The following is an 11,346-nucleotide window of genomic DNA, read 5'->3' as shown; positions in this document are numbered from 1 at the left end:
CCAACAGCTATAATAGAAAAATTGTAAAGGCTAGATAAGATCCAACTCTTCTACTTTCTCTATTATCCTAGAAAATGCTAGTAACCTTGTAGTCTGCATAAAAATTTATAAGAAAATAAAATATAAAATGTTGTCTAAGTGAAATTGTTTGAAATTTATAAATGCCATCCACACGGCTATATGTTCATCCGATCAACATTTCAAATACTTTCAATGATCACCAAGACAATATAACTTTATTATAAGGCCTTTCAAGAACGGATAGCTGATTGTGTAAATTTGAGTACATGAGGAGATAAGCAAAAGCAACTGCATAAAAAATAGTGATAACCCTATTTAAGTACAAACAAAAGTAAAGCACAGCTGTTGCTATCCTCTGTTCATAGTCAAATGCCCAGGAATATCTTGACATTTGTAAGCAGAAAAAGCAATAAGTAACTTGAGTTTTAGTATACATCTCATGTGTACTTGATTTTCTATGAGAAATATAGAAGTGAATTTAAAAGTTTTGCTTTGCAGCCATATATTTATTTTGCTACCCACTATCCATAGAGAAATGATCAAATAATAAAAAGAAAACACTTTGGTGAGTGCAAGTTCAGCACTCAAAATCTCAGAATCTATTAGGGTTAGTTGGCAAATAGATATAACACTTGAAATCAGGTTTGTGACTGCCAAATAATTTTCGGAAAATACCCATAAGCATGTAGTACTTATTTCAATAAAACTTTCTTATACCCGGCATAATTATTTCAAGCAAAAGCCATCATCAGCTATTTATGTCATCATTCACATTTTTTTTTGTGTTGTAGACAAAAACACCAGATGCTAGCCTAGATGTTTTGGCATAATTATTTATGTTATTTTTTTTGTGTGTGTGTAGACAAAAACACCATATGCCAAAAATTGCATCTAAACAGAATCAAAAATAACATGTGAAATAATTATTTCCATGGGATAACTATTCCTAGTCTCTTTACTCTATTTTAGAATACTATTCCCTTTATTCTCATTCTCGAACAAAATGCAGCCTAATTTTGTTCCTATCCAAACAGTAACAATGGAAGAAAAGTTCTGCTGGCTAAAGGAAAGGGTACATAGAAGGGGACAAAAAGATAGAAGCAATTAATATATTTAGAGATGCATAAGGAGCTTACCTTTTGTTTTTTCCCCTTCGACACCAATAAAGCCCAACCAGAAACCTAACTAATGCTTGCTGCAGCGGGCAACATCACCACTGACCGAACCCAAACGGCAAGAAAGCAAACCAAGCACGCATACCCGAGATGCATGCATCAGGGCATTCCGCCTGGCCTTCTTCGACCAGAGAAGGGGCGAAAATATCTCGGCACAATGATTGGTGCAAAGTATAGAAAAAAAAAAGGAGAGGTCAAAAATAGAAACCGGAAGTCCCTTCTCACTCTCATACATAGATTAAACTAGCACAACTAGTAAAATTATAGAATTACAGATTGGACTAAGCTTATATTCATAAGAAATTTTTTTTTACTTCTCATGGGATTCGGATATTTATATCGGCCTATCTCAGCCTATAATTTTATAATGTTACTAATTGTACCATCTGAATCCACAAATTTAATAGAATTTTCAGCCTAATCATCTAAATAGATTCTTAATATATTTAAGATGAGGAATTTTAACCCCACATCTTACTTTGTACACTCTGGAGCTAAGAAAATCCAAAATCGAACGGCGCACCTCCTAACATAGAAGGCTAGGGTTAATACCTATCTTAAGTTCTTAACCTTGGACATACGTTCAGCGTATAGTTCTGTTAAAAGAATGGAGCATGAGAGATTCCTGCGGTCCTGCACCAGCATTATCCTCCATTAGTTTGGAAAAGTGGTGATCACCGGCGGTGATTTTTGTCCGCTTCTGGTGACACCTCTATTTGATTAATATGTTTCTGTAGCTGTTCATACTTTAGTGGACATTTGTCAGGAGTTGCACAATTAGCTGCTTGATTCTTCTTGGGGAAAGTGTGAGATCATATGCTTCACGTGATTGGTCATATATACAATCTTGTTGATGTCATAGAATATAGATATTGGTCTATTATGTTATCATTCCTGCGAGATCTCAACATTACTACATGTTCAAAAGGGTGGGAATATGGATAGAAAGTTGAAGATAAGCATCTCGGGTATTAGAGGGACAGGCCGAGGCCCATTTGGTCCAATTGATTTTGGGTCGAGTTCTAGGCTAGACCTGAGGCAAGACAGATCGGGTTTGGGTTTCAAATTACGGTCTATATATATTTTGGGCTGGGTTTCGAAATAACTTGGCCTAGCTTGAGCTCATGACCAAACTAGGGTGGAAAAATTCTCCCCATTCGATATTAATTGCATGACACCCCCAATCGATCATGGCGAACCAGATACCTGGGAGGAACCCAATGACAAGTGGTATGTGTGAGCGGAGGCAATGCAGAGGGCGGTGGTCAGGGCTCGAGTGGTGAACGTGATCATGCTGGTGGATGCGTTACGAAGGGCGGCGGTCGGGGCTTGGGTGGCTAGTCGCGGGTCGTGAACGAGATCGTGCGAGCAAAGACAATGCTGAGGGTTAGGATCGGGGCTCGAGTGGCAGCGGCAATGCTCTGCCTAGTCGCCTTCTTCGTTCTCACCACCAACCACCGCAAGAGCTGGCCCCTCGGCTCCTACAACCACTGTATGCATGCAGTTGCAACCATTTGCTCAAGATTGGGTAGTCGGCGAATTTTTTATTTTTGAAAAAAAAATATAAATGGTAGGGCTCTGGTGACGTTTCCAACAGCCTTCGTGACGGTGCTCGGCCTTAATTTTTTTAAATTTGCGGGCCTAAACCTGATCTGAAGCCTGAGTAAAGGATTTAGGATGGGCTAAGGTGGCCCAGCCCGGCCGTTTCCGGCCCTTATTGGGTGGGTCTTAAAAAAAAAAAAAAGCACACCCTTTAAATGTCTACCTGGATCATTTTGTTGAATTATACAGATCGTAAGGAATCTTGCAAGACCAAACCACCGAGCTATTAACATCTCGAACCTTCTCCTATCATGACATCTAGATTCTAGAACTAGACGAAACTCTCCGGCGGTTTAAGCACCGTGAAAGGCCCGCCAAATGGACCCAATCCGTCCGCCATCGGAGATATCGCGTGCCGAAGTTTGTTCGAAAAATGATAAGCAGTCGAGGGGCGTTACCGTCGTTATGCCCTCCGTCGCGCTTCTTCTCGAATAGCCCAGCTTTTATCACCTCCCGGTACGCTCACCCCTCGCCGTCCGGTCTCCTCTCCATGGACCGTTGGACCGGAGTGCTCAAGGTCTCCCTCGGCCCCAATAATGGCGGCCTCTTCTTCAGAGTCGCTGCGTCCCTCCTCCTCTCCCACTCCGACAAAGCCCTTATCGTAATAACCCTACTCTCTCTCCATCTCCGTAAACCCTGATTTCTCCAATCCCTAATCCGTTCGATCCGAAGAACCCTAACTCGTTTTTCTTCTTGATTTCTTGATGGAAAGTAGGTTCCTTCTGTGAATGCGATCTTCTTTAATGGCGACCGGATCGAAGGCACCGGGAACCCGGTGATCGAGAGGCTATCGGATTCGAGGAACATCGCCGAGCTCCTCGTCTCGAAGCTGGGGGATTCCGCCAACGCTTGGGTTGTGGATGCATCCACCTTCAACGGGCCTTTCGCGGTTTATAAGGAGTTCATACCGTCGGTGAACTCTCGAGGGGAGCCGAAGCGTTATGATCCTAATGGATTCCCGGCTTCGTCTTCCATTGTTGCAATCTTATCTAAGTGCGTCGAAGAGGTAAAAATTGAATCTTTTTGCTAAATTCGAGGTTGTTGAAGCGAGTTGGTTTTCTTCTACTTGTTTAGAGGGCAGTAGTATTTTTGGAAATTCTCTTAGGAGTGAAGTCATCAAGTGCCAAGTCTCGATCTTTTATAAAGATGATCACTAGCCTAGACCACTGACAGAATACAAACTTGGCTATCCCCTTTCAAAAATCCAACACTGCACCTTAGGTTCATACTCCTTAATATTCTCTGGATTGCTTACCCTGAGCAGATTTAGTTATGAGACAAGGATACTACTAAGCCCAACTTTCACAACGCAAATATATATTTAATTTCATTGAAATATACTACATCATTTATCTAGCTGCCTTTCCTATTGATGCTCATCCTTGGATAAAGCTGAATGCCGAGGTCATATATTATTTAGTACAGAATTTTGGTTCTGTTCTATTGTTTGTTAGGAAATGATCTAAACAGAATGTTTCTGCAATGAACAAGCTGCAAGTAGATTGTTGGTGAGCTATGGCTTGAGATTGCCACCTTTGAAATGATCCCCACGTCTCTGTAGTTTCTTTGATATACATATATTGTTTACATAATGTGGACATGCATGTTTATTCCCTTGCTGGTTAGCAGGTGAAAAGTTTGATTTCATGCAGTGTAACAAAACAAATGCCGACAGACGTGCATTCTCCTGCATCCACATCACCAACTCCACCCAAAACAATCATCCTTGGATTTAGCAAGGGTGGGACTGTTGTCAACCAGCTTGTGACTGAACTTGCACACCTTAATACCAAACCTGCAGGAAACTCGATGAGCAGTGAGAAACCTTCATCTAGATTATCTCAGGAGATCCAAGATTGCATCTGTCCTATTTCTGAAGGCTGTCTTTTGTTCAGCATCTCCGAGTTTCATTATGTGGATGTTGGATTAAATTGCACTGGAGCATATTTGACTGATCATACTGTGATCGGAAAGATTGCCGAGCACTTGTTGCTTTACGATGCAAGTATTCGTTTTACACTCCATGGCACTCCCAGACAGTGGTGTGATCGTGATCGCCCTTGGATCTGCAAGGAGAAAGACATACTGCGGCACTTGCTTGAAGATGAAGCTCGCAGATGGGAAGGAAAATTGAAGGTAACTGAGATATTTTATTTTGTCAATAGCCCCCCCAATTTGCAGATGCATTTTGAAATAATTGAAACTATGGATATAAGCTAATGTTTGTGTTAAGCATAAAGACAATATGGCATGTTCTGTATAGTTTAGTCATTATGAAAACAAATGTAAGAAGTCAAATTGATTCAGTGCTCTTTCTCTTTTGGGGACCCTTTCATTAATTTCATGACAACTCTTGCTGCATAACTAACATGAGCATGTGTCTTTCTTCTAATCATCAGAACTATCTGCTCTCCCAGATCATTTTTTTGTGGGTTCTAGGTCTGGTGGGATTAGAGGAAACTGGTTTGCCTTCCCATACAGCTGTGCACAAGATCACCAAATAAGCTCGCGTCTTTCTCCCATGTTTGCCTCTTAAGAAAAGAAAGAGAAACAAGATAGCTCCTGCCGATTTTAAAAGAGAAGAGACAACCACAAACAAACATATACATATCAGAAAGTAACATGTTGTTCAATCGTTAAAAGAAACTGTACAAAGTGAAGAATGGATGCACTTTAAAATGTGGACTTCTCTTCTTTTTCCTTTGTTGTGAGAAAAAAAGTCTCTACTCTCTCTCTCTGTTGAAAAAGATAGGTTTGGTTAACTATATATGGATGTGATGAAATCATTACTCAAAGATATGGTACGCCATACTGGTCCGAATCAGACAGTTTGAGGCATACTGTACTGAACCAGTTCGATGCCGGTACACAGTGCGGATGGTGTACTGATATTCGGTATACTCAAAAAAATTTTGTATTGTAGCGACACTGTACTAGTGTAGCACTGGTACGGGATCTGGTATCGAGATAGTGAACCTTGCTTAAAAGAAGTGTAATTTGATTGCATCTCCACACGCAATTTCATTCCTTCTAGGGTTTGATGTGGTAGGCATTTTCATGCAAGATTTGGCAGACTTGGGTCTCTTCTTACATGTCAGTCAGTCTGTAAATTCCTTCAGTTCTCCTGGTGGCGCTCTTGCACGGTTTCCCTCAATTCCTTCAGTTCTCCATAGTTGTAAGACTGTTCAGTTGCCACTTTTGGTTCGTGCTTTTCGGGTAAATTATAACTTAGATCTCATATCAGAGGCATTCGATCGGGTTTGTATACCTTTTGGAATTGTTATTAGAGCTAATTTTTCTCCAGAATGGAAATCCCACCTTTTCTTGAAGTGCGGTTGTTTGCTTTTGCTAATGTGATAGTAGTGTTGATATATATTATAGTGATATATAATCTTTGTGGAAACAATAGGCTTTCCATATGCTATTTCTTTTCCAAGACATTGTATTGGAAAAGAAGAATGGCTGCAGCAGCAAATCTTTTAAGAATAGGACTTTCTGTTTCAGATACTGTCTGAAATCCTGAAACCATCACCAAGGACCTCCTGTCGCAGGGACTTCATCGGAATCAAGCAGCTTCTGATTAATATTTTTAATTTTGGCCCAGATCTTTCCAAATTCCACCAAAAGCTCCTGGCTTGACCAGTAATTGAAACGTTGAGAACCCCTTGGAATATTTAGAAAGATTCAAGATTTCCTCTCTTTCCAACAAACCTCAGACATGGTGGCCAGCAGCATCAAGATGATAAGCTGCGATGGTTTGGAAAAGTTTCTTCTTCTTGTCGAAGCCAGACGAAAGTTCTTGTTGCTAAATTGTAGATGGGGCAACACCTAGGGATAAGAACGGACTTTGAAATGGTGGTGAAGAACTTGCATGATGAAAATATATGGATGGTCCATTGTTTCTCTTGCATCATTACAAAGCACACGCACTCTCAGATCTTTTCCAAGTTTTTCACCAATATCATCTTCAGTGTCCGGCTTCTTTTTCCAGCATAACCCAGCGAAGCATTTAATCTTCAACGGGGTCTTAGACTTCCATAGAGAACTAGCAAAAGCACACTTTATGCCTATGAGAGTTCAAGAGATGGTAAAGGGAGTCTGAGTTAAATGTTTCGTTTGCATTCAGTTTCCATCTCACCCAGCCCTCATCTTGGCCAAGTGTAATTGTTGCAAGGAGGGCTGTCAATTTATCGAACTGATCAAGAACCTCAAGCAACGGCACCATTTTTCTTACTACTTGGGCAATAAATTGCGAGGAAGAGTTCTTGGAGAGGCACATCGGGAATCCAACAATCTTTTCAAGATATGGTCTATTGGCCTTTTCCAATTGTGAAGTGCCCACCTCACAGCTGCATTGAGGGCAATTTGGCTACAATTACCAGTTGGATCTAAAAAGCCGTCGACGGTATGGATGGGTGCCACCTTTTGCTTCAACACATCCGGACCATGATTAGTAGTAAAGTGGCTTTTTAAGCCAAGCACATCAGACCAACAGGGCTGCAGACTGAATGGCTTCGTACATGACCATATTCTGAAGATGCTCTATAGGTCGGAAAGAAGGGGCTGCCTAGAGCGCTCCAAATTTTTTTTTTTTTTGTCCTTTTTAGATGTGTTCGTATTAGAATGGTATAATTTATCTATTTTAGCCAAAAAAAAAAATCCAGACTTCCAAGTCATTTGAAAGGCACCGCCAACTCCATTTGGCAAGGAGAGAAAGTATTGCATCGACTACCATCTAAAGTAATCCACTTGGATGGCATGAAGGAATCGAGAAGGGGCCCAATGACCAGAATAAAAAGGAACCTTTACATTAGTGCCCAAACTCCCACTTGGATCCATTTGGGATAAGGCATCCCTTTCACTCAGTATATTGTCTCCCCTCCTCTTTAAGCATACTAAACCATGTGTATGCGTTACCACCCTGCGTCTCTCCCACCTCTGTCAATACATCAAACCGAGAAGGTGATCCAGCAGCCTCCCATCACCTTCCCTTGGAAAAATCAAAGTATCCAACAGCTGAGAGTGACATGGAAACATCGACTTGTTCCTCTCTTTTGTACCCTTCCCTAAAGACGGCTCATTCCACCTCTTCAAGTCTCACTTGAGGTTTACTTAGTTATGATTAGTTAAAAAGATTCCTAAATTATGCTTGTAATATTATGACTATAGCGAGACAATCCTTATCTTTGCTATGTATCATTTTCATTTCTTACTGGTTGGTTCCTCGTAGTAGGGGATTCCTTTTCTTCTAAGCTTGGACCAGTGAATTCTTATAATTGATTTTTAGTCGTAATGGGATTTCGGAATTTAGCTACCGCTAAGGTTTTTTTTTTCTTTCGTTCTTTTCTTCCTTTATTTTCCTCTTCTATTTGTGTTCACCTCATAGCATGTTCCAAAGCCTCTAGTGTCAGAATCACACCACAGAGGATCTTGTTAGGTTCGAAGACACCTCTTTAAACCTTTCCATTCCATCCTAGAGTCATCTAATTCACAATTAATAACAGAACACCATCATTCTATGCATTCTTAAATGGCTGCCATCAAGAGATAGATGACCATCAAACATGATAGTCTGACATCTAAATTCGGAGGTCCAAGTACATATAGTTGTTGATCTTTGTGCTTGTTTTTTACGCATCCCTTCTATATCCTCTCGATCATCGATTTCCTTCGTGCTATCCCCATAATCCTGAATCTGTGAGGCTTCAAAGATCTAGTAACATTTCAAAGCCTGCAACCTCTCATTGTATGATTGGATGCTTTTTGTGTACGATACTTGCGCACTATGAAATAATGTAACACAGTTTATTGTGCAGTGTGGACATACTTTCTGGGCAACTTGGACATACCGGCTAAAGATGACATCAAAATGAATGGAATAAACAAAGTGTGACATAGCAAGCGAGCTTACAGTGATGGGTGCCCATGGTATTAGGTTCATGAACTCGATAAACTGGGTGTTGGCCTGGTGCAAGTGGGCGGCATCAAGCTCACTTGCCTTTGTTTGTGGATAAGCCATCGTTTTCAGGGACTCGTCAGCTTGGCCCTTACAAATCAATGACTCCCTATTCAGCTATATATCTATAAAACAATCACCTTTTCTCCATTGTTTCACGGTTGGAGTAAAATATTTAGAGAAAAGCTTTAGCTGCACTCGCCATGGTAGAAACACGCCCCCCTCCCTCTCTCTTTTTGTTAAGACGGACGAATCACGCATGTCTGGTATAAATACATCAAAAGAATCAGCATACAAAATATCCCGAAATATAGGGCAAGGCTACACCGACCATCCACAAACAATAAAAAAAAAAAAAAAACAGCTCGATTTGCAGCTCTGTTCATCTCGCAATACATGTATCGTGGTTTTTTCAATCACGACGAGTATCCGCCTTTTGTTTCATAGTCATGGAATATACTGATCGTCATGAAACTAACCTTTTTAACCCTTAAAATGCTGCAAGCCTTATGTGGCTCTAATCATATCCACATATTAATTAGTTGTCCTATTAATGCTTTTCCCTTCTATCCTGCTTCTTATTATATTAGTTTAATGAAAGTTGCTTTTCGTTATAAGTTTGCCTCCTAGTTTCCTACACTTTGGCAGGTATTCCGCTTTGGACTTGTGCTCTTGGTATAAATCGCATCCCAACTTTAGTCTAATAAACAAAATCCTCCCTCCCATGGATTTCAGAAAAAAATAAAAATGAAAATAAAATAAAACTATCTGGAGAATGGTATGGCCGTGCTTGTAGGTTGTGAATGGGCTTAGAGTTCTATGAATCTCTTTTAGTGTGAATGCAATTTTATAACAAAATCAAATCATTTATATACTTCTAGATATAAGCTAACACTTCCCAAATCCAGTCAAATCTGAGCTGCTAAGTTCGGGTTAAGCATTAAGCAAATTTTAATTTATCCACCTGTCTCCGCTTGGCATAAGCTATCCTTTACTCTGCCTCTATACTTTCTTAAATTAAATGTCAGAGCTGAGATACTTGATACTTCAAATATCTAAACATTTATGAAAGGAATTATTGGTGAATCAATTATCAATGCGGGCTTCTATATAAACAACACAGCAATAAAAGGATCTTGAATTAATACTTTTCATTGTCTGTCTGTGTTGGATCTTAGCAAAATTATCTTAATATACTTGTCATGTTCTTTGTGCATATAACTAGTTCATGTATCTTTATGGATTATATCATAAGTAGTTTCCACTGTTGCAATTTAAGTTATTCTGTTAATGTTCTTTTTCTTTACAAAAAAGCAAAGGAAATGGAATTCACAGTTGATCTCAACCTCCATAAGCTGGTAAAAGGTTTCATCCCAGGGTTAACTATGGGGAAGTTAATGCTTGCACACCACATCATTTTCTTTTTTTTAAAAGAGAGAGACACTTTTCAAGTCTTTTTTTGTTGCATCCACCAGACAAGTCTTTTTTTGTTGCATCTTTTTTGTGCATTGAATTCTCCAGTGTGCACTAACCCTCAAGAAAAGAATTTCCAGTGTGGACATTGCTTTTGGGCAACTTAGAAGTATGGTTGTCATGGTCCCAAAATGAGTTGAGCTGACAGAGAATTCCACCTTACAAGTAAGAGTAACAGGAGCCCATCATAGTTAGTTCCTGAACTAAACCAATTTGGGTGGAAGCTTGGAGCAAAAGTGCCACACCAGCTCACTTTGTGGATAAGTCATCTCTTTCAAGGAAATTGCAATCTCGATTCTTTCAGAAGAAAACTGCTCCACTTAAATATGTTTACCAACCTCTCCTCTTATCATTGCGAAGACATGAGACAGTGACCTAATATCAAACTATTGCTCCATTCATCCGCCTTTATAGCATCAGAGTTGAGTCAAATATCTTCTGCTTTCTCTTCTTCCATGCAGACAAAAGGCGATAGCCAAAACTTAATCCGTATCTTAAAAGATTATTTCATAACCATCACCGAATCGTGGCTTTTTCAGTCACGACAAATATCTTTACCTCGTAACCATAAAAATAATTGTTTGACGTTAAATTAAGCTTAGTATCAAATAAAAGAGACATAAAATTAAGCTTCTCTGTTAGTATAATTTTAAAAATCACATAACAACCTATATTAGTTTATATTTATTTATTTTTGTTAGCATGTTCCTATATCGTCGGTATTATTTTTTTTATTAGCGTGATTTTATATCGGTCAGTATTATTATTATTATTTAGATTTTGTTAATTTAAAAATAATACTAAGGATCATGCTAAGAAAAATAATAGTGGCGATACAGGATCATACTAACAAAAAAAGTTAATATGGACTGATATAGGTTGTTACGTGATCTCTAAAATTATGCCAATATTTATTAGTACCGTTAGATTGTAAAAAAAAAATGAATATATCTACATATTTACATAGAAAATAAATCTATTATCGACAGGCCAGTTTTTGTTTATATCTATATAAAAAAAAAACTATCTCCTCTCATCACAACAAGGACATGAGATAGTGACTTGATACCAATTCATTGTTCTCTTCACCTTTCTCTTCTGGATCAGTAGATCACAGTA

The 11,346-nt window shown here is 39.2% G+C and overlaps 1 protein-coding gene across 4 annotated transcripts; it reads left to right on the top strand.

The window, feature by feature from the left end:
• Positions 1-2,309: 2,309 nt before the first annotated feature.
• On the top strand, positions 2,310-8,686 carry LOC103724189 (uncharacterized). Of its 4 annotated transcripts, none has more exons than XM_088718731.2 (4): positions 2,310-3,399; positions 3,514-3,804; positions 4,428-4,934; positions 8,615-8,686. In XM_088718731.2, exons 1-4 carry the CDS (start codon positions 3,172-3,174, stop codon positions 8,669-8,671), a joined length of 1,083 nt encoding a protein of 360 aa, XP_088574857.2. In that variant the 5' UTR covers positions 2,310-3,171; the 3' UTR covers positions 8,672-8,686. The 4 variants fall into 4 exon arrangements, with proteins under 4 accessions (XP_088574857.2, XP_088574856.2, XP_088574855.2 ...); XM_088718730.2 differs by lacking the exon at positions 8,615-8,686 and adding an exon at positions 6,403-7,485; XM_088718729.2 differs by lacking the exon at positions 8,615-8,686 and adding an exon at positions 6,303-7,485.
• The last annotated feature ends 2,660 nt before the right edge of the window (positions 8,687-11,346 follow it).

This window comes from Phoenix dactylifera, chromosome 3 (assembly GCF_051530095.1).
Source record: "Phoenix dactylifera cultivar Ajwa chromosome 3, Ajwa_hap1_PhDact_Kaust_v1.1, whole genome shotgun sequence".
Taxonomy (NCBI): domain Eukaryota; kingdom Viridiplantae; phylum Streptophyta; class Magnoliopsida; order Arecales; family Arecaceae; genus Phoenix; species Phoenix dactylifera.
The sequence above is the reverse complement of the archived record's forward strand: the minus strand, read 5'-3'. Positions and strand labels throughout refer to the sequence as shown.

What these genes read in the sequence shown, in the direction of transcription:
- LOC103724189 (XM_088718729.2), top strand. Translation starts at nt 3,172, where the DNA reads ATGATAAGCAGTCGAGGGGCGTTACCGTCGTTATGCCCTCCGTCGCGC. An exon ending in ACTCCGACAAAGCCCTTATC is followed by an intron (nt 3,400 to 3,513) that starts GTAATAACCCTA and finishes GATGGAAAGTAG; the next exon opens with GTTCCTTCTGTGAATGCGAT. An exon ending in TATCTAAGTGCGTCGAAGAG is followed by an intron (nt 3,805 to 4,427) that starts GTAAAAATTGAA and finishes GCTGGTTAGCAG; the next exon opens with GTGAAAAGTTTGATTTCATG.